A 26,765-nucleotide genomic window follows, 5' to 3' on the forward strand; every position below is an offset into this window, starting at 1 on the left:
CTTGGCTCCCCTCCCAGTGTTACTGATCCAAATTGACATTATCTTCCATGTTTAAGAAAGATTAATTCAAACTGGAACAGGTACAGAGAAGGGCTACTAGGATGATCCGAGGAATGGGAAACTTGTCTTATGAAAGGAGACTCAAGGAGCTTGGCTCGTCTAGCCTGACCAAAAGAAGGCTGAGAGGAGATATGATTGCTCTCTATAAATATATCAGAGGGATACCAGAGAGGGAGAAGAATTATTTAAGCTCAGTACCAATGTGGACACAAGAACAAATGGATATAAACTGGCCATCAGGAAGTTTAGACTTGAAATTAGACGAAGGTTTCTAACCATCAGAGGAGTGAAGTTCTGGAACAGCCTTCCAAGGGAAGCACGGGGGGCAAAAGAGCTATCTGGCTTCAAGATTAAGCTTGATAAGTTTATGGAGGAGATGGTATGATGGGATAACATGATTTTGGCAATTAATTGATCTCGGACTATTAGTGGTAAATAGGCCCAATGGCCTGTGATGGGATGTTAGATGGGGTGGGATCTGAGTTACTACAGAGAATTCTTTCCTGGGTGTCTGGCTGGTGAGTCTTGCCCACATGCTTAGGGTTTAGCTGATAGCCATATTCGAGGTCAGGAAGGAATTTTTCTCCAGGGCAGATTGGAAGAGGCCCTGGGGGTTTTTCGCCTTCCTCTGCAGTGTGGGGCACGGGTCACTTGCTGGGGGATTCTCTGCACCTTGAAGTCTTTAAACCATGATTTGAGGACTTCAGTAGCTCAGATATAGGTGAGGAGTTTGTTACAGGAGCGGGTGGATGAGATTCTGTGGCCTGCGTTGTGCAGGAGGTCAGGCTAGACGATCAGAATGGTCCCTTCTGACCTTAAAGTCTACGATTCTGTGACAGACTGGGGAGCATTTATTGCTCCCAGATTTCTTCGGTCACACGAACGAGTGTGAGATGGATGGGACAGGGGCCTGCCCGGGTCTGACAAAGGGAACTACAGATAGATTGCTGGGCCGCTGACAAACCCATGAACTTTTGCTTTATGCGTAACCCCAACATTGTCACAAGCAGAGAAACATGCCAGCAAGGATTTTGTTATGCTTTTAATTAACATTTGAAACACATAAGGCATACGGTAACGTTAGGCAGAAGAGCATTACACGTTGTAGTCATGTAAACAGCATTGGCACAATCGCTTTCTGTTCAACTTGGTTACACGCACAAAGCGGAATATAATTATTTTTAAAGATGCCGTGCTGTAGGACAACAGCCACTCGTATCACATCTCCGCAAATCAGCTGGACGGCACAGACACTGCCATGTGTCGTAAGAGGCTCCAAAAGCAACACGTTCTCACACCGTGCTCATACGCTACCTGCCCGTCACCCTTTGCCATCACCAGCGCTTGGGGCATCAAAGACTTCATTTGGCAACAGGAGTGGTCTGTGCAGATGGGTCAGATTCCTGCATTGGTTGAAGTCTGATGCCCACAACTCTACTTCACACAGCTGGTTTGTAACTAAGCATGCAGCTAAACTCCTTTCCCTGGTGTCTGTAGGACCTTCCCCCATCTCTCAAATACGGTCTTGATGTAGCTACGGTTCTCAACAGGGCTTATGTTTGTGCAAGCTGAGCTCCACTCCCATCTCCCAGGTGCAAGAAACATTTGTAACTTTAATCAATTTCTTATTAAACTAAACAAGCTTTTTAGTTCTAAAGCCGCCTGGGGATGGCAAAGTACGTAAAGTTGTGTTTAAGGGCCCCTTCCTGGACTGGCAGTTTTGGTTACAGACACAGCAATGATGCTCAGGTCACACTTAGACAGATACCACTGGATTTCACAATCTACACAACATACCAAAGGCAGAACACCCTGCAAACTGGAGCAGGAGAGAGTGCAGGGAACACAGAAACCTTTAGCTAGTGCTCATAGCATCACGACACAAACTTTTGCCCTTCAGCCATTTTGCACCCATGGCACAAGATTTGAGTGAAAATGATCAATTAGCAAAATGAATATTAAGCTGCACTTCAGTTATTTTGGAAGGATGCACAATTTAAGAGGCAACGTGGCACTCTTTGTTCCCTGGATGACACCAGCTGTGCCCTCAACTGTTCAGCATGCTTCCTTCTAATCAGACATCTTCTGGAGTGGAATGACATTGTGCTTTGGTCCTTGCTAGAACAACTCGCTGTTTAACAAGTTGTTTGAGACACTGGTAATAAAGTTGTATTAAGTCTGACAATCAGTAGGTTTAATACTTACTGGGCCCTAAAACGCCAGGGTAAATAAAGGCTACTATAAAATCTAGAACAGAGCATTAGTCAGTGAGGCAGTAAAGCGCAAGGTTACACTTAATCTTCCGTAGAAAACGTAGCTACTGGGGTGCAGAGTCAATGCTAATCTCTTATCACGACTACCTAATTGCTCAGAAGGATTCAGAAGTCAGACTGAAAAGGGCATGAGAAGTTTATAGGTAGAAAATTCACCATCAACTACACATTGCAAACAAAGAGAAAAGGAATTCCAGAGAGTCTCCGCAATGGCGACAAACCCTCAACGTCCTCAGCCTCAGGAGAGGCCACAACCAGCAAAGCTTTGCAAGAGGACAGGCCTAGAGATACCGACGCACACGGGCAGGCTGACATCACCTTTGGCCACATCCAAATGCAGCCAACTTGGGTGAGGCATTGCCTTACGGCAGGCACTGCTGCTTAGGCTCTGGAGCAGGAGCTTCCAGGGATCAGCCTGGAGAGTCCATAAAACGCACGTGTACGAAGAGTATATCAAGGCAGAGGGTAAGCAGAGCTAGGTCACTTGTGTACCACAAGCCATATCTATTATGCAGCACACTAGTTTTTTGGCAGTATTTTAAGAGGCCAGTACGGCAAAGGCTTCAGTGACTTGCTAGTCTTACAAGTGGTCTAGAAAAGGCACTGAGATACTGTTTTCTATGCAATGCAGCATACGTCAGAGTTGTCCTACAGGAAGATACAAGATATTCCCATTTGCTTCCTTCACGCTGTATCAAAAGGGGGACTAGACTACAAAAGCCTTGCGATAGTGCCCAGGATAGGGCCGTCCGGAGTAAGGCACCAGGTGCTCTCAGCTGGCAGAGTAGAGCCAAGGAAAGGAGGAAAGTGGGATCATTTTCCCCCTTTCAAAGACTCTAGAGAACCTGAAGCTTTGTGGTGCAGTTTGTCCAGACTCCTCCTGTCTCAAGGTGAAGCCAAGATTTGGACAAGAGTAGGTCTTGGGCTTTTCCTTTTATAGCAAACAAGTGTCTGAACTGTCTTTACAAACCTGCAGTGAAATGGCACAAAACAATGGAAAGTAAAATCTGATTCACTGGGCAGGAGCGGTTCTGAGAGGGGAAAAACCCAGCGAGGAGAGTTTGTCTTTAGAAAAGGTTAGAAAAAAGTGGTGCGTGTGAGTTCTGCTGCATCACATCAGGGGAGTCAACCCCCATGTCACGAATGGAAGGAACGAAGACAGAAGAGGGTCTGAACCCAATCGTGGTTCCCTTTCTGAAGTCCTAAATGTTGGGCACCATTTTATACCCGAAGTGAATCCTCCAGATTCCAGGCCTCATGCAGCCCGGCAGGGTGAGAGAGCTAGGAACTGAAACCCAGGCTGCACTGATGAGATAACGCAGCTGCCCCACTGTAGCGCACCCGTGAAGAAGCTGCCTGGGCCAAGAGGAAGGCTTGTCCTGTCGGCGTACGTACCGCGCCCCCCGAGAGGCGGTGGCCGTGTCGCTGGGAGCAGCGTTGTCTACTCTGGGAGCTAGGTCGATAAAACTGCATGGCTGAGCGATGCAGTTCCACCGACGTTAGTTCCAAGCGTAGCCCAAGCCTCGGCGAAGCACCACTTACGCCTCCTGGGGCGGTTGCAGCTAATAGAGGCTGTCGCCTTCCTTCTCCGTGCACAATAAAGTCCTCGTGCTGATGCTGGACCAGGTTTTCTTTAATGGGGGAGGGACCCAGGAGGGGATGTTCACAGCCCAGGAGATCCATGTTTGCTCTTAAGAGCAGCATTTTGCTTCTGCTATGGCACCTTTACGAAAAGGGGGTGGGTGGGGGCTTGGTCCCTTCAGTTACCAAATCCAAAATAGAAGCAAAGCCTGAGCTACTGCACCATCTGCCACCCAGCAGGACCAAACCTGACAAGCGCCAAGTCCTGGGACTGCAGCAGGAGACCGAGCACCACTGGAAGGGGCGGTGCCAGTCAGGACATTAAACAAGGACAAGTTTAGATGCTCACAGACTGAACCGTTCAGGTTCCCACCCACAGCTTTACCTGCACGCCTGGCATGGGCAAGCCCAGTTTTCTTCCTAGAGAGAGGAGCCCACTGGGCAGTTCCCAGCATCTCAGCAGCACTAGGAAGTACCCTGAAAACACTGGCACTTCATGATTCGAGCAGACAAGCTGCAAGCCCCCTTTCGGCACTAGCTAGCCAGCCATAGGGACGGGCAGAGGCCACGGGGACAGCCTGGGACTAGGGGAGAATCTGAAAAGCCAATTAAAACTGGAGTGGAAAGTGAAAAACAAAAGCCAGGATCTAACCAGGCGAGAGCCTCACACCAGCGGGTTCGACAGGTCTAAGCCCAGACAGCGGGTGACTCACTCAGAACCACAAGCTGGCCCTCCAGGGAGTGGATGCCAGCACAGACTTTACTGGGCCTGCTCACTTCTAGAGCTGCAGCGTCCCCTTCCTAGCACACACAACCGCAGAAGCAAAGGCCGACCATGAGGCTTGTTTTGTCCCAGTCTTGCAGACACCTTTTCACATTTGCAGCCCTTGGTAACAAACACGAGGGTGAAGTTTAGCCTGACGGACATTCAGAGCCCAACGTTAACAAAGCACATAGAGCCAACACAAATGGGTCAGTCATTTCAGAGACACAGCTGAGTTCTTTCAGTCTCCAGACCCAGCCTTGACCACAGAATTGGTTTAGACTTTCCCTAACGGTTTGGGAGCAGAAAATGGACGAGAGCAAATTGTTGAATTGAAATTTCTCTTTAGTATTCATATAGCACCAGCCTAACTCCTCCTCAGGTTACATGCAGCGTGCACAGAGAAGGAACAGCAAATTAAAAAGCTACAGCGTGACCAGCATGTAAGATACTAAGCTGGGCTTAGAAAAACTGGCCTTTTGCCAGCTGATTGGCATTAAAGGCCTAGGACTGGGGGTGTGGGGAAGAGGAGGGGGAGGAGGAAGGGAAGTGTTGTGACAGCAGGAATAATGGCAAAGAAATAACCAGCCCTAGAACAATGCAAGGTCCGATGTTATTTTCCTACAGCAATTTCATTGACAAGCATCTCTGGCTCGGCACATTCGTCTGTCGAACGTGCATCTTAAGACTGCAAAAAGGGCTCGGTTTCTATGGAGACAGTCAATGGTTGCCATAACAATTTGCATTTACACTTTGCAGCAACATACTACGCAGCCATTAGTCACTGACTGCTTGGAGGCCAGAGAGGCGTTGCCAGAGAAAAAGAACTCGGTTTGGAATTTGGGAAAGGAAATGTAACAACCAGATGAGAAAAGCAGGGCTAAGGCTGGAGGCCTCACATTCAATGTTACACAATCACACCTGGGAGAGGCTGGCTATGGCAGGTGCATATGATTCACAACCCAAGGTGCTCACAGTCCTAGAACTGGCTTTAAAAATGTATCATTCCCTTAATGGGGAAGATGGCAGGGACTGAGCCGTCCATTCCCAGGTCCCAAAAGGGTTAGGAGTTAAACCACAAATTCACAACCTGCAGACAGGTCTCCTTGCTTTAGTTTTCCTCTTTTTTGGGTTCTTCCTTCGGCAGTTCAGGAACTAGGATGACTTTCCCAACGTTCTTCTTCTCCTGCATCTGCCTCATGGCATCGGCCACCTAGAAAGAAAGAAGTCCCGTGAAAGGAGATCCACACCTGCCTCGCTGCACCACTCGGGCGACATGCCAGCCCAGGGGTGTCCATACAGTGATGTTTTCATCTACAGCATAACCACGGGTCAGCAATTGCTGGGCATTCACACATCCCACACAACGGAGAATGCTGGGTAATCGTGGGCAGCTATCCCACACTGCCTCCACAGGGGAGAGAGCGCTCAGAGCACTTGGGCCCAGGGCAGCGCACTCCAGGGCGTCCCACTGAACAGAGAGCCGGGAGGAAGGAGGAATATGTCCAATAGGTTACACTGGCACCACTAGGGCTTCTTGCGACACAAAGAAACTGTGCCAAAACAGCTACTGAGAGACAGCCTAGTGTCAGGAAGGGAGAAAAGCATGTAGCACTAGGCAAAGGCCATACAGTACCATCAGTCTGGAATCAGTGGGGAGCTCTGCCTAAAAAGGTACAGCACATTCTAGCCCCCAGCGTTAGCCACGCTGCATCAGGGATGAGCCATGTCTGCAGATGACCGTGCCACTCAGTGGTCACCACCAGAGAGGAGAGTGGACAGGGCCATTGGTGCACCTTGCAGGGACATCTCATGCTAGCCACAAGGATCCTGCTGCTTTGAGCCCCAGCTGGAGTAACCGGCAGTGCTGCCGAGTCCAGCCGCCCTATGGTGAAGGCTCCCAGAACATCAGGCTTGGACCGTTCCATCTCTAGTCAGTTTGGAAAGCCCGGAAGAAGCAGTTCGCCTTCAGCTCCCTGGAAGGCGCTGTCCTCGTCACCATGCCAAGCAGACATGCTGATGAGATGCTCATGTTCGCCTGCATCTCTCTGGAGCACCGCGCTCCCTCATGCACAGACCCACTGGGAGGTGCCGGCTCATTGCAAAGTGGATGGCCAGATCAATGCAGGCAGAGCAGAAGCTGTTTGCTAGTAATGCAATCAGAGTCCCATTACGCTCTTTCCGGCAGGAGGAGATCAGCACAGTGATGCACCGGGAGCACACGCCTCCTGCCAGAGTTAATTTAAACAGACTGCAGGGAACGGGAGGAAAGGGAGATCAGAACCAAGGGCAGGGGAGGCCGGCGTAAGGTGTTTTACCAGGTAACTACCTGGTAAGCACCTGAATGTCTCCCCGGCTCCGGAAGGGTTTTCCAGCTGCATCCCCCACATCTCACAGAACGGGACTCAAAGAAGGGCCCACTCCACGGCGCTTCCCAACACAAAGCTGACAGCACGGTCTTAACATCTAGCAGGCACTTCAGTTTGGGCAAACGTCTCCCTCACCCGCTGTCGAGTCAGGGCAGGCTTGGGAAGTCCCAGGACTGGACAGGAAAATGCTCCTGGGCCACCATGCTGGGTTCTAAATTGGGTGAACACCCCAGCCCTGCCTGGGCCACCATGCTGGGTTCTAAATTGGGTGAACACCCCAGCCCTGCCTCCACTGTGGTGTCTCCATCCCCGTAGCTCTACCCGAATGCTTCAGCGAGAGCACGGCACAGGCACGAAGCATGTACTGCTCCAATCGGTGCTTGGGGCCCTGCCTGGGCCACCATGCTGGGTTCTAAATTGGGTGAACACCCCAGCCCTGCCTCCACTGTGGTGTCTCCATCCCCGTAGCTCTACCCGAATGCTTCAGCGAGAGCACGGCACAGGCACGAAGCATGTACTGCTCCAATCGGTGCTTGGGGCCAGAAGCCAATCTGACACCAACGGCTACGAGCTAATGCACATGCTTTGCTAGCAGCAAAGGGGCTACAAACTACCATCGGAAAGAGAAATCTGCTCCTTCCTGCAGCGAAGTCCCTGCCAAATCCCTCTCTCCCCCACCCCGGAGACTGGCTGCTCTCGTGTAGCAAGCGCCCTCCTGCCGCACCGTGCTGGCCCTTCGGGGAGACTCAGCGAGTGGAGAGACAGGTCCATCACTCTTCTCTAAGCCCTTTGCACCTCTGTATTTTGGGCCCAGGTTACTCCGAGACCCTTTACGGGAATCTCCCCCCATCTCTTTTGGCTTCTGCTGTTGAGACCTGAGAAGCAGCTATTCTTTCTGGTTGAAGGGGAACAAGTCACCCAGCTCTGCTCCTCACTGGAGAGGACTTCTGCCCCTGGCTGGGCCTGAAGGGCTAACACACTTCTATGCATTACTGTCCATTCACTGACAGCGGAGATGACTTGGGTGGCCTCTGCCCAACACCTGTGAGGCAGCCTGGACAGTTAAGCTCAGAGAAGCAGAGACTTCCTGGGCCGCTCTGAGCTCGGGCAGCCTGACGTGCTTAGACTGAAATCAGAGCTATATCGGCAGGCTCCAGAAGCTGCTTGGTAGAGTCCAGCAAACTCCTGAGACTTAACCCCTGACTCCCACGATTGCTACTGGCCAGCAGCTTTCGGGTAGGAAAGCCACTCCAGGCTGCCTGTCTTACAAATCAGCTCCCCATTGGAGATTCTGGCCCATTTGGCAGGAGGGGCGCACAGCTCCCTCCAGCCCTGCTCTTGAGCACGATCCACCAGCACTCTTGCCCCACACAGTGATGTTTGATCTCAAGGTCTGGAGCTGTAGAGGAGAGTTAAGCAATTCTAGTGTATGCCAGAAGCTGACAATCTCTGCAGAGAACAATGGGCAATACGATTAACAGAACCACCACTATCTCCAGAGAAAACACCATGTGACCACAGCTTAGCCAGACAATCCCTTGCTCTGGGCAGACACAAGGAGCTCAGGGAGAGTCAGCAGCCAAGTGGTCATTTGACTAAATTCCAGCCACCTTATGTATCTCCTTTGAAGACAGACTTGATTAAAGGACTTTTAACAGCACCACAACACTCGCCCCAGGCTTGGAAAGGAGTCAGGGTTTTTTTAAATGTTGATTTCAGTTGCAGATAGATTTCCAGTTGGCAATTCTTCAACAACAACAAAAAAAAAAAAAAAAAAACTTCAAAAACAGACTCCAACGTGAAACTGCAGAACTAGAATTAATTTGCAAACTGGACACCATCAAATTAGGCCTGAATAAAGACTGGGAGTGGTTGGGTCATTACAAAACCTAAATCTAATTTCCCCCTACTGTTACTCACACCTTCTTGTCAACTGTTTGAAATGGGCCACTCATTACCACTACAAAAGTTATTTTTCCTCCCTTGGTATCCTCCTGTTAATTGAATTGTCTCGTTAGACTGGCCTCACATTTGGTAAGGCAACTCACATCTTTTCATGTATTTATACCTGCTCCTGTATTTTCCACTCCATGCATCTGATGAAGTGGGTTCTAGCCCACGAAAGCTTATGCCCAAATAAATTGGTTAGTCTCTAAGGTGCCACAAGGACTCCTCGTTGTTTTTGCTGATACAGACTAACACGCTACCCCTCTAAAACCTGTTTAAAGTCTTTGGAGCTGTGTTGTGCCTGAAACGAAGACATGCTGTGGCAGGCACTGTGCCCACATCCCAGCTCATCTTCAAACCCAGAGTCTCATTCGTTATCAGTCCCGTGCACCTCACGCCCAGCTCTGCAGATGCCCCTGAATCCCGACCCACAGGACCCCTGCTATCCCGGTGTCCTGGTCTCTCGCTGGGAAGTGGTAAAGATGTCAGCTCTTTTCTCAGAGCCCATTTCATCTGAAGTCATTGTTTAACTCTGGACTAGGTCACAAATGGTGACAGGAAACCAGTGCAGTAATTCTCTGCCATCCTCCAGCCAGGCATTGTTTTCTGATCCTCAAGTCTTTTAGGGCCCTTTACAATACTTCGTTTGGGAATTTTTTCATCACACTATTAAAGACCATTCTGCAGAGCCATCATCGCAAACTATCGCTGTGCTATGTGACTGAGCGGAGCAGGGCAGGGTCTGCGTCAGGAGAATTCTCTCGTTAGCAACGCTGGTTTGAATCCACCTATTACAACATGCGGGGTTTAGCAGAAAGATCTAGTTTCGTAAGAGCTCCCCCAGCCCCAGAGACAGCTCAGGGTGGAGAGCCCAGAGTCTACAGCAGAATTTGACTGGACATAAGGATGCACCGAATGCAGAAATGTGTAACAGCCGTTTAGGAAGCCGCAGTCTCACTTTGCAGCATCTCCACTTTGTTCTGCTGCCTCAGTTTCCAATCAGCAGAAAAATCTGAGGGTAAAGCAACAAAATGACCCACCCACCCACCCACATACAGTCTCCTCTGTAATTACTGAGCAGAGATTCAACGCAGTGTCTAGTATGACACGCACAGCACACGCCCCACATGCAGTGTGCAGCGCTGCTGTTTGTAATTAATCAATGTAACTCAGCCCTTTAGCCCTTTCTCCGTTCACAGCTTGGGAACGCCTCGAAACCTCAGTCTAAAAGGCATTTAAAACAAGAAGAAAGTGACTTAATTCTCCTGCCCCGGAAACGAGTGGGTCAGGTACCAGCCACCCTCTGCAGAAAGGGCACAGGGGCTCCCAGCAAAGCTTTGCTGGAGAAGTGGAGGGAGTGTAAGCGAGGGAGAGCTCAGGAATTTACGCAAGTAACAGCCCACGGGAGCTGCTGGCCTCGGACGTGAGAACACCTTCCACCGAGGTGCACCTGGGACCCAGGCTGGGCCTTCGAGTGCAGAGGCTGCACCCGCAGTGCGCAGCCAGGGACTCGGGTAGGTCCACAGCGGCTCCAACGCTCCCACACCAAGGATGAGAGCATCCAATACACCCACAACTCCCAACGGCAAGCACAAGCCTGGCCACACTCCTCCCATGGCCACTCCCAACTCCCCCTTTGCTTTCTGCAGGGCAGCCTGCACTATGGGGACACCACTCCCACGTCTGGGAACAAGGCTCCTCCTCTGCGTGGGCTGGCTGCTTAAGCAGAGAGTTCCCAGGGCACACTGAGCAGCCCTGGGCACAGACAGAGAGTTACTCTGCTAAGGGGAAGAGAACAAGCACGGATGTCTCCCACTCAGAGCGAGGAATCTGCAGCACACAATAAGAACACATACTCAGCAGGATACGCCCCCTTCTCCCCACCCTCCCCCCAGGGAGAAACCGCAGCCCGTGCCAACCCAAACCCAGTGAGGAGCATGTAGGAGCCAACAGCTGTCGAGTGAAGTCAGTACATTGGCCTCTTCCCCAGGACTCTGCCGTCCACCGCTGCAGCGGGGTTCCCCTGCTCTGGCCCCAGGGATTCCGCGGCCCCAAGGCCTCACAGCACTGTACAGGGGACTTTGGGGTGAAGCTACCTGATGTGCAAGTTCACTCTCCAATTCTCCTGCGCGCGCACACACACACACACACACACCCCTCTCTGATGAGCTGCGATTCCAGGCTTACCACGCATGGACCAACGGAAATCAGTCATGCAGACACCCAGCACATTACCCAGCCCCTAGAGGCCTCCTGCATTTTACTCCAGATTCCCTCAGGGTCTCTGCTCCAAGATACCACTTAGCGCTTGGCACTCTCTGCTCGCTCCATTGCCACTAGCAGCCACACCTGGCTCCGACACTAGCAATCCAGGCTGAGTTCCTGCTGGTAGCTCTCTGCCTGGCAGAGAGGAGATTCATTAATCCTGTGAACAGCACCGATCTTGATAATCTGTTTCAGTTTACACCATAGGTGCTGGAACAAGGAGTGCGGGGGGTGCTGCTACACCCCCTGACTTGAAGTGGTTTCCATCATATGCAGGGTTTATAATTTGGTTCAATGGCTCTCAGCACCCCCACTGTGCACGTTGTTCCAGCCCCCATGGTTTACACTGCTGAGTACAAGTTCCCTAAGCAAGTCAGTGTCTCTTGTAATCCACAGTGCCCCAATTTAAATCCATCCTCAAGGCTCCAAGATCCAGTCTCCATCCTTCCAGTTTGGACTGGGGGGGAGGCAAGTAGAGGTTAACGCACTAGGAGACTCCCTGCAAGAAAAGGGACGATGCTCCTTAACCAGCCGGAGCTTTGGGGGAACAAGAGGGCTGCACTCCTTCACCTCTGGCCTAGCTTCCAAGGTGGAGCTCGAACCCAGGTCTCCCAGGGGAGAGCAATTATTATTTGTATTGTGCTAGCGCGCAGTCGAGGATCAGGGCCCCACTGCGCAAGGCACAGGGCACACACAGTTCCTGCCTCAGAGAGCCTGACGCTCCAAATCCAGTGGAAATCAAAGGGACACTGGGCACAGAGTGCTGAAGGCTTCAGTCACTTAGTTCAGATGCCAGTCACCCAGCCAGTTCCCGTACATGCTGCACTGCTCTTCTCTGCATGAGAGCACTGCCGGGGGGAGAGTGGTGGTCTTGTGGCTGAGACTGAACTGGGATGCAGGAGATCTGGGTTCATTTCCCAGCTCTGATGCTCCCGGTGTGACCCCGGGCCAGACACTTAATCTCTCTGGACCAGTTCCCTGTCTGTGAAATGGAAATAATAATATTCCCTTCTCCCACCCTTTGTCTGGCTTGTCTATTTAGATTATAAGCTCCCTGGCTCAGGGACTGTCTCAATGTGTCCAGATCCAGCACATGGCACAACGCAGCCCATCTTGGTTGGGACCTCGACTGCAAAACAAAACCAATCCCAGAAACCGTGACCCAGAACTCTGCCGAACCCAGCTAGGAACAGGAGCAGCAGCTTTCCCTGCAGCACTCTCTCTCTTACGGAGGCTGCCAGCCTGCACCACGACTCAGACTCACCTGCTCAAAGGGCCATACGGAGTCTATTTTGGGTTTGATTTTGCCCTGGTTGTACAGGCTAACCAGCTTGGCCACAACACCCCCAATGAGCTCAAATTCTTCATCCATGTAACCGAGGTGGTAGCCGCACACGGCCTTGTTGAGGTGCAGGAGCTGCGGAGCGTTGATACTGAATTGGTTCCACCATGTCTTCGCCATGGCCACCAGGTTCTTCTTCTGCCCAGTGAGCAGGTTGGCCACCCCTAGGAGGAAGTCAAGGCCACAGTCACGCTCAGAGCTCTCAAAAAGCTAATGCCTGGTGAAGAACCCAGTGCACCAGATCTAAGACAGCTCAGAGAGCACAGAGTACTCACTCCACCTGCACACTCAGGATCAGGTAAGGCCAGGATCTACCAAAGAAAGGCAGAAGCAAATAGGCTTTGAGTGATGCAACAGAGACCCCTTTGGGCCAGCAGATGTGCAGGGTCATTGCTAGGGTAAGTATTCAAAACCTGACAGTTTCTTATCTTAGGACAGGCAGCAAGTTAACACAGCTAGATTTAGGTGCCAAGCCAGTGAGACTGGTGCAACGTCAGAGTACTGCTGATGCTAAAATGCAGCCAGCCGTATTGGCCGAATCCACCCCAAGCTAGGGTTTCGGAGCCTGGCCCGCTGTAATGGTTAATCCTGCCAAAACACTCTGCAGTCCACAGAGTGAGGAGGCCAATGCCAAGGGAGGGAATGCAGTCAGCGTGAGATTCCTGCATATCCCGTCGGGCTGTGTGAGGGCTTTGTCTGTGGGGACAGAATCGCTGTGTTTTGCAGCTGGGGAACGGAGAGAGAAGTATTCGGTAGCTTCAAACCGCGTCACCCACACACCCCACAGAAAAAACGTGAGCTTCTGTGAGTGCTGCGAATTAAGTCAGCCTGAACCAGGATAAACTCACTGCAACTGATCCTGTGTGCGGGACACAGATCCCACTTCGCCCTGCATGTGCGTGTTCGGACTGGGAAGCAACTCTCTGTGCAGGGGAGATTTGATACCGGAGGCAGAGGTCAGCGGATGGAGTGGAGTGAATTGCAACTCTCGGGCAGGGAGAGAGGACAGGAACCTAGGGTTGCAGCTCTCAAAATGAGACATGAGCGAACCAAACCCCCAGTAGGAATCTGGCTCTCTCACCCGTGTGATCCTCCAGACAGAGCAGAATCTAGAGCTCAGACTAATGTGGTAACCAGCCACAGTGGGCTGCTCTCCCTCAGGACCTGGCTAGGGGAAACCAGTACGAGTGCTCTCATGCAGAGCCACCCCCCACCCCCCAGGCGCTAATGCATAACCCCACCCTACAGGGAATCTGGCCTGCTGACATCAGCCAAAGGTCTCAAACTGGGGGTCGGGACCCCTCAGGGGGTCACGAGGTTATTACACAGGGGATCGTGAGCTGTCAGCCTCTGCCCCAAACCCTGCTTTGCCTCCAGCATTTATAATGGTGTTAAATATGAAAGAGAGTGGTTTTTGATTTGTAAGGGGGGGTCGCATACAGAGGCTTGCTATGTGAAAGGGGTCACCAGTACAAAAGTTTGAGAACGACTGATCAGCTGTTCGGTAGATGCATCATTCCCTCATACTCACCATAGGTTACGAGTTTGCCCATTGGCTTCAGGAGGTTGAATGCTTTGGACGTGTCCGATCCTCCCAGTGGATCCAAGACAATGTCGACTCCTAGAGAGAGTTTGCACAAAGAGTAACAGGCTGTTTCCTTCCATTTCCTGAGGGATAGGCCTGTAGCGGGGTAGGGGAGCCCTATCCCACCCTGTCCTCCCCCCCGTCACTCACGGTACCTTTGGGGGAGATCTTCCGGACTTCCTCCACGTAATCCATACTCCTGTAGTCAATGGGGTGAGCGACCCCGCTTTCCCGGAGGGCGTCATGCTTGGAAGCAGAGGCAGTGCCAAAGATGGTGACGTTCTCCACCGTCTTGCAGAGCTGAATGGCGGCCGTTCCCACCCCCCCTGAAACAGGCAGCAATGGGGGAATTAGAGGCGCGGGCAGGACAGGGGCATAGGAGACAAACCAGCCCCGGGCTGTGCTTCTGCCCCCCCCCCCCCGCACACACACACCTGACTCCACGCCACGGCTCAATCTCAGAGCGAAGGGTTTGTCTGCGGTTCAGAAAAACTCATGCTTTGAGCCTAAGAGCTTGATGGCCTCAGGCGAACTAATATGGCCCTGGGATCTGCCACCTCACTATGGCGCTCAGGGCTTTAATACAATCAGACCCATCTGATTTTACCGTGTGCCATCCAACAGGCCGGGGTGTGGATCGGATCGGCCAATAGCGCAGTGGGATATTTTGCCAACCCAGCACCTGTGTAACTGATCTGTGTAAGCCTTTATATCAGGGTCGTCACCCCTTTGTTCAAGAGCCTAAGTCATCTCCCCTCCCAGCAGCTGGACTGGCCGCTCTGAAGCCAACTCCCCCTAGGCTGAGCCCCGTCGGGGCGTGCTGGGCGTACGTTACCGGCAGCCATGTGGATGAGGATGCTCTGGTTGGGTCTCAGGTTCCCAAAGTCAAAGAGGATCATGTACGCCGTGATATAGTTGACCAGAAAGGCGGCTGCTTCCTCGAAGCTCATTCCGTCAGGCATCAGGTAAGTCTGATTGGCTGGGACAGTCACGACTTCCTGCCAGAGCCCTGCCCTGGCCAGCACCATCACCTTATCACCAACCTACGGCCAGAGAGAGAGAGGAAGTGGGAGGGCGGATAGTGGCATGCTCTGGGTCGGCAGGGAGGTCACACCCAGCATCCAGTGCATCCCAGTCTGCACTTAGCCCACAGCACTCAGCACAAGCACCAGGTCTCCAGTGCCTGGACTGCTCCTGGTCTCTGGTTGGGAATGCCGAGACTCTGCCTCCTCCACAGACTCAGTACACGTACAGCCATCCCCCTAGCCAGGCTCCCTGACACGACGCTACTCGCTGTGTCGGCCCGGCTTGGTGTGACATACTAGACTGGAAAAGGGAGCAGCAAACTTCTGGAGTTTAGTTTCACTTAGAACATGAAGCTTGGGCTGAAACTTGAGGCAAAGCAGGGAGGGGTGGGGGGGAGAATTCCCAAAACAATGACCAAGGAGCTGTCCAAGGCCTAGAGCCATTCTATGACACCTGCTTCCCTTTGAGAGTTACCTCTCTAACAAGGGCCTTGTCTGCTTGAAGGCAGCAGTGTCTTGGGACCGTGTGATCTAGTGATGTAAGCATGAAACCACAAGTAAGAGCGCTCTAATAGCTGTGATGACAGAAGAGCACCACAGTGGAGAGAATTTGTACTTTCTACTTTGCCAGACAGCTCAGAAGACTGACACATGGACTCACTTCAGGTTTTCCGTTGGCTCCTAGTGACACAGTGGTTGGTGTAAACTCCTTAGGGCAGGGACCATTCTCATTGCTAGCTCTCAAACAATAACAGGATATCCAGCACTTTAACGATGTTGAAATGGATACAGACATTGTGCGGAAGAGCCCAGCCATGGAGTTGAAGCTATACCATGCATTTCTCTACAGACACTTGCAAATTCCTCTCTGGTTCTACAACTTCTGCAGAGATTCCTGCACTGGTTTATACACCTGGCAGTTCTGACTTCTCCAGGCATTGCAGCAACATCACTGCTCTAAGCAGCACAGAATTTTCCCATGAGGCAGGCCAAAAAGAATTTGAAGAGCAATTAGCAAAGGACTCAAAAACTATTAGCAACATGTTTTTTAAGTACATCGGAAGCAGGAAGCCTGCAAACAATCAGTGGGGCCACTGGAGGATTGAGGTGGTAAAGGAGCACTCGAGGAAGACAAAGCCAATGCAGAGAAGCTAAATGAATTCTTTCAATAGCCTGGGGTGGCCAAACTGTGGCTCTTGAGCCACATGCGGCTCTTTTACCATTAAAGTGCAGCTCAAGGGGCCCCCCACACACTCCCCCCATTCTCTACCTACCAGACTGGGGGTGGAGCTCGGGACCTCTGCCTTGAAGCAGGGTGGTGGGGTTGGGGCTTCTGCTCTGCAGGGGGGCGGGTCTTGGGGCTTCAGCAGGAGCAGGGCTTCAGCCCCAATTCCCGACAGGCATTTCCCATGGGGCTGAAGCCCCGAGCCCCAGCAGGTGCACCCCAGCTCTCAAACTTCTGAAGATTGTTATATGTGGCTCAGAGGGTCAGTAAGTTTGGCCACCCCGGCAGAGGTCCTCACGGCAGAGGATGTGAGGGAGATTCACGAGCCATTCTTTTTAGGTGACAAATCTGAGGAACTATCCCAACCCGAGGCGTCAACAGAGGTGGGTTTAGAACAAACCGATAAATTAAACAGTAATAAGTCACCAGGACCAGATGATATTCTCCCAAGAGTTCTGAAGGACTCAAAGATGAAACTGCAGAACTAACAACTGTGGAATGTAACCTGTCATTTAAATCAGCCTCTGGACCAGATGCTAACGTGACTCCAATTTTTATAAAAGGCTCAGAGGCGATCCCGGCAATTACAGGCCCGTCAGCCTGACCTCAGTACCTGGCAAACTGGTTGAAACTGTAGTAAAGAACAGAATGATCAGACACTGATGAACACAATTTGTTGGGGGGAAGAGGCATTGTGCACCGGAAAACCTGACTGCAGGGGCTTCAGCGGCCGTGGAGCCCAGCCAGATGTGGCTCAGCAGGGGAGGGCGCCCGTCACCTAGGGGATGGAGCAGCCCCATGCTCATTGGGACCAGGACCAGGGGCAGTGGGGGGAAGAGGACGCTAAGCCCCTGCCCAGGGGGCCGCTGCGGAGCCTGCAGGTTCGGCTGGAAATTGCTTCCCCTCCCTACTCCAGCGTTTCTCTGAGGGGTGGCAAGGCTCCCCCGTGCCCATGTAGCGTCCACCTGGCACTGGCAGGGGCTCCGGGCGGCTTTGGCACATGCAGGGCTTGGTTCCTCCTGGGCAGCACCCCATGTAGGAGAGTCTTGGGCTTTCCTGGGGTGCTGGCCCAGCCAGAGGCAGCTGGGGAGGAAGGAGTCTGCTGGGCAGGCTACAGGTGTGCTGAGAGCTCCTGCCAGGGGTTCCACACAGCGCTGGGCGCAGGACGCGCTCCACCAGGGGTTTATGGAGGAGCAGTGGGGATGGTGGTGGGTGAAGGGGCAAAGTGGGGGGAGGACAGCGAGGAGGGGAGCATATAAAGGGTCAATGGATGGGCAGCAGAAGCAATGTGTGGGGCGGTCACGTGACCCCCCATCCTTTCAATTGTGCTCCCCCCATCACCTATGGGTCAACATATCCATAAATGATCTGGAAAAAGGGGTAAAACAAGGAGGTGGCAAAATCTGCAGACGATACTAAAGTACTCAGGGTAAAGTCCAAAGCAGACTGAAGAGTTCCAAAGGGATCTCACTAAACTGGATGACTGGGCAACAAAATGGCAGATGAAATTCAATGCTGATCAGTGCAAAGTGATGCACATGGGAAAACATAATCCCAACTATACCTATAAAATGATGGGGTCTAAATTAGCTGTTACCACTCAAGGAAGATCTTGGAGTCTCTGTGCTTAGCTCTTTGAAAACATCCGCTCAATGTGCAGCGGCCATCAAAAAAGCAAACAGCATGTTAGGAACCATAGGAAAGGGACAGATAATAAGACCACAAATATCATAATGCCTCTGTATAAATCCATGGTACGCCCACACCTGGAACACTGCGTGGAGTTCTGGTTGCCCATCTCAAAAAAAGATATTAAAAATGGAAAAAGGACAGAGAAGGGCAACACAAATAATTGAGAGGATGGAACAGCTTCCCTATAAGGAGAGATTAAGAAGACTGGGACTGTTGAGCTTGGGAAAGAGACGACTGAGGAGGGAGACGCTTGAGACCTATAAAAGCATGACCAGTGCTGAGAGAGTGACTAAGGAAGCGTTATTTACCCCTTCACATAACACAAGAACCGGGGTGGGGGGGTCACCCAATGAAATTAATAGGCAGCAGGTTTAAAACAAACAAAAGGAAGTACTTCTTCATACAACACACAGTCAACCTCATTGCCAGGGGATGCTGTGAAGGCCAAAACTATAACTGGTTTCAAAAAAGAATTAGATAAGTTCCTGGAGGATAGGCCTAGGAATGGCTTATCAGTATCTGCTTTATATCCACAGACCACGTTTGGGAGCGTGGATTGGATGTGGATACAGATTTCATAATTGCACAAGGCTCTAGCTATTAGCCGAGATGGTCAGGGATTCAACCCCATACTCTGGGTGTCCTTAAGCCTTTGATTGCCAGATGCTGGGACTGGATGACATGGGATGGATAACCGATAATAGCCCTATTCTATTCCCTTTGAAGCATTTGGCATTCGCCATTGTCAGAAGGCAGGATACTGGGCTAGATGGACCATTGGTCTGACCCAGTATGGCTGCTCTTATGTTCATGGCTGAATTTGTTTGCGTGTGGACAGAGACTCCTACGCAGATGATTGCACTGGGTTAGTAAGATCTGTCTTTGAATATAGCATGCCCAACTTTAAGGCGCTGTTCAGTCCAGCAGAGTCATCTGCTTCATGCTCTGTTTGCATCACTGTTCATTCTGAATGACTAAGGGAAGGTTAAGAGTGTCCAGACATTCATCCCTGGTGCCTTTCGACTACAGCGCTAGGTGCAGAAAGCTGGCATGGTGTCAGTATTACCCGGCAAAGGCTTGGAGCTCTGGGGCGTGCTTCAGGATGTTATTTATGGAGTGCCAATACTGATTGCTCAAGCAGCAACTCAAGCTGTGAAACAATATAATACACTTTGGGAAGGCGGAGTTACCAATCACCAGAACTCAAACAGTGTCCCAAACGTTAGCTGCTCTCAAAGTCCCAAATGAGGCTGTTAAGGGGATACTCTAGGAGCATCAGTCCAGGGAGGGAGCGACTAGGAAAGCATTGCATTTTTTACCAGACTTTTTATATTTTAACAGTATGTGCAATGACCAGTTCTAGATTCTTGATGCCTCAGAGGTTTTCTGAAAAAGGATTTTGGGGAAGTAACTGAGCCCCTCTGAACTCTGCACTAAAAGAGGCATGTGACATTTGTTATACAAGTCAGCTGATAAGTCACAAAGGCAATTTCCATATATTTCTCCTCTTTTGGAAGTGATTTCGCCACAGAGCCCAACAGTTGCACCAAAAACTCCCTGCTAGGATATCAGCAGGGAAGCCTGTGTAGAAGACAGGTTTCAGAGTAACAGCCGTCTCCTTTTCTTTTTGCGTAGAAGAGATTTCCTTCCACAATACAGGCCTTTGCTTTAAGCTTCTGCTCTTAAAAGAAACCTCAGATAATGATAAGAAATATTTCAACATAAGAGCCGTTTCCAGGACAGTTGGTTAAATGGTCTGACCCTGCAAATCCCGAGGGCATCACAGCAGAAAACAACGTGGCTGCAGGTGAACTCAACATCACAACGGCGTTTACATCAAGGCTGAAGGATGATATCAACAGAACCAGCTCTACTCTCTGATGGCACTGGGAGGGGGTGGGCAGCGTACAATTAAGACACATGGAATAACCACTGTATGAACCAACCATATCTCCACAAACTACGTATGCTTCTATCAGATACAAGAATCTGATGTTCTTCAAAGGCAGCTTAAGGGTATGCACATGTGGAAAAAGCCTTTCCACATGGCAACTTGACGGAGTGAATTCTCAAAATGTGCAGCCATTGCATTCAGATGCCACTCAGTAAACCCAAGTGCATGGGGTAAGCTAAGAGCTTAAGTCTGTCCTGCCAGACACCTAAGGAGACCCTCAGATTTCACTTTGCTCTATATTCAGGAACTACAGAGGACAACACAGTCCTCTCACCTCATGCCGAACTTACTGGACTTCTGCATAAGCTCGAAAGCACGTCTCTCTCACCAACAGAAGTGGATTCAATAAAAGATGTTAGCTCCCCCACCTTGAACCTCTCTTGTAACTTTAAGAGCACAGAGAACAGGCTGTGTACTGTGACACAAGACAAGATGTGTCTGCACTGCCGTTAACCACCCGTGGCTGTCTCAGCTGATTCAGGCTCGCAGCCGATCTGTGGAGCTACACTGCAGTGTAGATGTCCTGGCTTGGGCTGGAGCCCGGGCTCTGGGACCCTCCTCCCTCGCAGCGTCAGCTAACATGGGCCAACCACAGGTGTTTACCTGCAATGTAGATGTACCCGTAGTTTCAGTGTGGGTGCAAATCTTTCAAATTTAGTTTTGCTTCCAGATGCACGAAACCCAAAGCCTCTCCAGTGAGCTGCTCTCATCCCCCCAGACAGGGAGCATCTGTTCCTCGTGTGTCGGGAGGGGGGCCAGCAAAACCAGATAGCAGCATATTGGACAGCAGAGAGGCAGCGGAAAGGCTCATAGCTGTGTGGGTTTGGCATTTACACTTGAGCAAACTGAAATGTTTTCGCGGGGGGGAGGGGCGAATGTAACGGAATCAGATTTAATAATCGAGGTTTGTTTGAGAGGCTTTGCAAATACATTCCCTAGACACGTCTCAAACGGTCACGACTCTGTTACCCAATGATAACAGGTGACAGAAAAAAACTTGGCACGTCTGTCAATGAGCTACCAAAGCTTTAATGAGAGAAACAGAACAAAGAGGGCATTTCAGTCCGACGAACTTCCAAAGATAACCGTGATCTACAGAGCAACGCCAGAATCATGCTGCATTGGCCTCAGCAAGACCTCGCAGCGGCTAACCTGCTCGTGCCCTTGAGGCCTCGTCAGCTCTAAGGCTGGCAAACAGCGTTTGCAATAGTTGTAGCAATCGCCTTCCACGCTGAAACTGGGGCCAATCATGTTTTGGCCCCGTTCAGAAACAGCGCTCAGGCTGCCAGGTATGGGGTGGAGGGGAGAGCAACACAGGGGTCCTCGCTAACTCCAATGAGCATGCAATTTTGCTCATGCAAAGCCTCATAAAAAACCAGAAATAAGAGCTCCACACTCTTCCATCTGATCTCCCCTCTCTCAAAGACTGTCTGCCCCGCGACACTGCCCTCACCTAGCTCCGACAGAATCTCAGATCTTGGAACCTGGCTCAGGTAGCAGCTTGCTCCAGCCAGTGCACAGAGTTATTTTCCCCTGAGATATCCTGTCCATGCAGGCCACCAGCCAGGTGACCCTTAGACAAAGGGCCTCAGCAGCTGATCTCATATTAGCCAGATTCCCAAGAAGATTCTCCTTTTAAATTAAGTTATAGCTAGACATTTCTTCCTGCCAATAAATAGCCTCCCCCCAGCATGCTGGTGGATGCCTGAAACTGGTTCTGGAGACAATGTAAAATCAACGCCACTGGAACTGCTTATCCCTGAAGCCTCCACTGCTCCTGAGCCATGCATCCTTCATGCTAAAAGAAAACACCATCTTCCTTTGCTGGCAGGAAATCCTGTATTTATTTGGCAGCAGTGTCAGGAAAAAAGGGTTATTGATGCTCTGCATCCTTCACCTTTTACATGAACCCTTTTACCACATGCACAAGCATTTGCCACATACATCATGCACACACACGGGGGGGGGGGGGGTACGGGGGGGTTGAGCACACGGCCTTCAGCTCACTGTAGGATCACCGCGTCTTCCCTCCTTTCCTGGGGACAGCAAGGATGACCCCTGTTCAAACAGTCACGCAGCCAGCCACAAGTTTACCGAACCTGGACGCTATTTTTTATTTTAAATTTTACTTACTCCCCAAACTGCTGATGTCAGACAGATGCGTTCTGATACTCCAATCTGCTCTGCTGAGCGCCCTTCACCAGCAAGTGGGTATGAGTAACATGTTTCACCTGCCCTGCCCTAGTGACTGCACAGCACTACGTGCTAGAAAGAAAGCCAGGAGGGTACTAACCACTTCTGGATGGGTGTCAGCCACAGGAACGGTGGTAATTTTAAGGTTCTACAACCAATGGTGAATTTCAAGACGATCTTGGAAATGTTCTCCATTTAGTTGAAGTGAGACATGACTCCCAGAACTAACATGTTTATAACACACTCAGGATTGATCTGCCAGACAGATTAACATCCATTTAAACTCTTTGGGAGAAACTATGAAAACAGCAATCTATTAAATAAACCTGCTATTAGCTGGCGAGGGGTGGAAGTGTTTTTAAAAAAACCCAAACTGATCTTTAAATGAAATATATACCGTATGTTGTTCCAGAGCAGATCTAGTACATTAATAGTAAGCTATTTTTATTGCAGTACCGCTTAGAGGCTCCAGAAATCAGTCCCAACCTTTGTCTATCTAGATTGTAAACTCTTGAGGGCAGGGAGAAAGGAATACAATATAGCAGCTTAATTCCTCAAAATGAGAACTGGACAACAAGTAGACGACGAACAGTAATCAGCTGCACTAAAACTTAAAGACCCAGAAATGAGGAAAGAATCCACAGAATATGGTCTGAGAGACGCTGCGTTTTCCCAGAAAAAGACTCATTTAGGTAGCTTAAAAGCAGATGAAGATCTGTGGTGGAAATCATTACTGCCAAGTATTCTAATGCTCAGATAGCTTAGCCAAGGCTCTTCTCCTTCCCCCGGATTAAGCCATGTTAGATGCATAGTCAATGTTTATTACATATCTCATAATGATCGGAAACAGGCAGATATACTGTCCCCTGCAGCATATCCAGGTCTGAAACATCATTCATTAAAGCTAACTTCCTCCTTATTGTAGGACGACGCACCTGACAGCAGCTACAGAGTGTTGAGACAAAACATCCCAGTCAAAATAAAAACAGCCAGTTTGTAATCAACAGTTCTGCCCACTCTAATCTGAAAGCTTCACACCTGCACCTGAGCAAGTCACCTCTCTAGCACACCTGTGTTATTACAGCAGCCAACCATCTCTACTGACTCATCCACAATGGTAGTGGCAGTGGGATTAGACCAGGCAACCATTACATGAAAGAATTACATATATTTAGAAAAGGCTAATTAATTAATTAATGAATGCAGAATCTTTGTTCTACTATTGAAGAGCTCTTAAGTAACATTCATCAATCAGCTCTGCCCATAAAGACAATGACATAGAGAAACTAGCCTCCGAGATTGATGCGTTAATAAGATCATCTCCACAGACCACCTTTGTTACACACACACACACGCTGCATTTAATAGCACATAAATACGCTTTTGATGGAAGCCCCCAATTCAGCGTACACTGCTTTTATTTTGAAGACAATTTTGTCGCACGAAAGTGTGATGTCTCAGCACATATGCCAAGTGCTGGATTTACAACTCCTAATGAGATTGAAATTCTTTGCCATTTAAATTGTAATTCACTAAACCCATTTCTACCAAATGAGACCTCAAAGCAGTTTAATTTAAATGCAGCTTCATGGGAACTGCCCCACCCTGAGTGGGCGGATACACTTTACATTTGTAGAGAAGCAGTCATAGACATTCAGTCCAGCACAGGTAATATAGGCCATCTGGGAACAGTTTTTTCTTTTTGTAACAGTGACAATAAAGAGAAATCATCTTTGCCTAACCCCTGCTGAGAAAAGTAATACAGGTACAGTATAATATAGAAGAACATAAGAACGGCCATACCAGGTCAGACCAATGGTCCACCTAGACCAGTATCCTGTCTTCTGACATTGGCCAGTGCAGATGCTTCAGAAAGAATGAACAGAACAGAGCAATTTATTAAGGGACCTATACCCTATCGTCCAGTCCCAGGTTCTAGCAGTCAGAGACTTAGGGACACCCAGAGCACATGGATGTGTCTCTGACCATCTTGGCGAACAGCCATTGATGGATCTATTCTCCATGAACTTATCTAGTTCTTTTTTTAACTCAATTATACTTATGGCTTTCACAATATCCCTTAGCAATGAGTTCCACAGGTTGACTGTGTGTTGCACAAAGAAATACTTTCTTATGTTTAAAACTGCTGCCTATTAATTTCATTGGGTGCCCCCTGGGGTTCTTCTGATATGTGAAGGGGTAAATAACATTTCCCTAGTCACTTTCTCCACCAGTCAGGATTTTATAGACCTCTCCCATCTCCGCCCTCAGTCATCTTTCTTCCAAACTGAACAGTCCTAGTCTATTTACTCTCTCCTCATATGGAAGCGGTTCCGTTCCCTAGTCACTTCTGTAGCCCTTGCACAAGATTATTCTCCCACTATACGTTGTGCACAGACCAGAAACCTGTTCTCCTGCCTTGTGCTGAACGAAAACCACGTTTCTTTATTGAACTCACGGAATAGATATTGCACCATCACAGACAGGTCTAGCTTCCACTAGTTAACGTGGCCACAGGCATGAGGAGGGGCTCCTGACAGAGCTATTACAAACTGTGTTTGAGGCTTAAAGGGCATTACGTTGGGGGCCACGGGATATCTGTACTGGCCAGTATCAGGGCCTGACACGTATCTGGAGGATGCAGTTTTACCTGGTGACAGAAATGCCAATACCTGTTTTATCCCTATGTTGCATCACACAACCAAGGGACTTCAGTTTTTGAAGGCACCTGGCTAGGAAGTGCCCCCCTCAGCCAGGCTACGGGGTTATTGGCAGATTTATCACCATCTCCACTGTCAGCCAAGGGCATGGGAACAGTTTGTACAGTGAGGGGGCTGAGAGCCACTGAACCAAACTGTAAACCCTGGATGTGCTGGACACCACTCCAAGCTGGGGGCGCGGCAGCCCCCCGCCCCATCCCGGAGATCCGGGACCTGTGCGGTCTGCAGACGTTTAGATGGATCGTTCAGCCTGGGGTGCAAGGACCTGACATGCCACAAAGTGGGGGTGCCCCACCTCCCCCATGCAGAGCCCACAGCAAGGGGGAAATCGCCCCAACACCCCCCTCCCCACATGGGCGCTGGCCGCTGCCCCTAACACCGCACACCCCCACCCCGAGACCGGCCGCCTCCGGCTGCGCGCGCGGGCGGAACCCAGCGGCGGGCCCGGGCCCGGCCCCGGGGCGAGCTGGGGCGGCCGCTCCCGAGCCCCCCCGGCCGCATGCGCACCGCAGCCCCCATTGTTTCCCGGCCGCGGAGCGGTGGCCGGAGTGGGGACCCCCCCGCCCCTTTTCCGGGAGGGACCCGCCAGGGCATCGCCCGGCTGCCGCCCCCGTCTGGGAGCGGGAAGGGCGGAGCGCCCCGAGACCGTCAGACGGTGACCAGCCCTGGGCTCGCCTCCACCGTTCCTGGCCCCGGGCTCGCCTCCCCCGCAGTCCCTGTTCCCCGCCCCCCCGGGCTCGCCTGCCCCGCCGCCCCCGTTCCTCGCCCCCCCCCCGGGCTCGCCGGCCCCGCCGCCCGTGTAACCCGCCCCCAGCCTCGCCTGCCCCGCCGCCCCTGTTCACGGCCCCCCCCGGCCTCGCCTCCTGCCGCCCCCCCCCCGGGCTCGCCGGTCCCGCCGCCCGTGTAACCCGCCCCCGCCCCCCCCCAGCCTCGCCTGCCCCGCCGCCCCTGTTCACGGCCCCCCCCCCGGCCTCGCCCCCTGCCGCCCCCCCCCGGGCTCGCCGGCCCCGGCCCCCGTCTCACCTGGCGGCCGGTGACCCCCTCGCCCAGGGCCAGCACGGTGCCCGCGCACTCCATGCCGGGGGAGACGGGCGGCGGCGGCAGCCGCTCGTAGAGCCCCTGCCGGGCCAGCAGGTCGGCGAAGTTGAGGCCGCAGGCTCGGACCCGCACGGCGAGCTCCCCGGGCCGCGGGCTGGGCTCGCCCCGCCGCACCTGCACCTTCACCTTCTCGTAGCCGCCGAAGCCCGAGAGCACCAGGGCCCGGTACTGGGGCTCCGCCGGGGGCGCGTCCCCGCCGCCCGCCGCCCGCTGCTCCGCCGGGGGGGCCGGCTCGGCGGGGGCAGGGGGCGCCGCTGCCTCTTCCCCGGACATGGCGGGGCTCGGGTGGGGTCCGGAGCGGCCGGGCTCGCGGTGCGGGGCTCGGGTGGGGTCCGGAGCGGCCGGGCTCGCGGTGCGGGGCTCGGGTGGGGTCCGCAGCGGCCGGGCTCGCGGTGCGGGGCTCGGAGGGGCCCCTGGGGCAGAGGCCGGGCTCGCGGTGCGGGGCTCGGACGGGCCGGAGCCGGGTGCGGGGCCCTGGGGCAGCGGCCGGGACCGGCGGGCGCAGGACACCGGGCAGCCGCGGCCGGACAGCTGCGAACAGCTGGGCTGAGCGCGGGCTTGCGGGGAAACCCGGAGCCGGAGTCCGGGGCGTGGCTGGAATGAGGGAAAACGTGGAAGGGGGCGCACGGAGCGGAGCCACCAGCTCCCTCCACGGGGCGCGGCGTCTCACGCA

At 51.9% G+C, this 26,765-nt stretch overlaps 1 protein-coding gene across 1 annotated transcript; it reads right to left on the reverse strand.

Annotated features, from left to right (window-relative positions):
* Positions 1-1,084: 1,084 nt before the first annotated feature.
* Positions 1,085-26,365, reverse strand: VAT1 (vesicle amine transport 1). Its single transcript, XM_074940807.1, has 6 exons — positions 26,018-26,365; positions 15,021-15,228; positions 14,341-14,511; positions 14,132-14,221; positions 12,523-12,764; positions 1,085-5,890 (listed from the first exon to the last, which is right to left on the reverse strand). The coding sequence occupies exons 1-6, from the start codon at positions 26,363-26,365 to the stop codon at positions 5,789-5,791; spliced, it is 1,161 nt and encodes a 386-aa protein (XP_074796908.1). The 3' UTR covers positions 1,085-5,788.
* Positions 26,366-26,765: the final 400 nt, after the last annotated feature.

Source organism: Natator depressus, chromosome 27 (assembly GCF_965152275.1).
Source record: "Natator depressus isolate rNatDep1 chromosome 27, rNatDep2.hap1, whole genome shotgun sequence".
Taxonomy (NCBI): domain Eukaryota; kingdom Metazoa; phylum Chordata; order Testudines; family Cheloniidae; genus Natator; species Natator depressus.

Bases quoted from the DNA above. Each gene is read 5' to 3' on its own strand.
- VAT1 (XM_074940807.1), bottom strand. From the start codon at position 26,365: ATGTCCGGGGAAGAGGCAGCGGCGCCCCCTGCCCCCGCCGAGCCGGCC. The intron at 15,229-26,017 runs GTGAGACGGGGG...CTCTGGCCGTAG, and splicing joins AGGGGGTCACCGGCCGCCAG to GTTGGTGATAAGGTGATGGT. The intron at 14,512-15,020 runs GTAACGTACGCC...TGCCTGTTTCAG, and splicing joins CCTCATCCACATGGCTGCCG to GGGGGGTGGGAACGGCCGCC.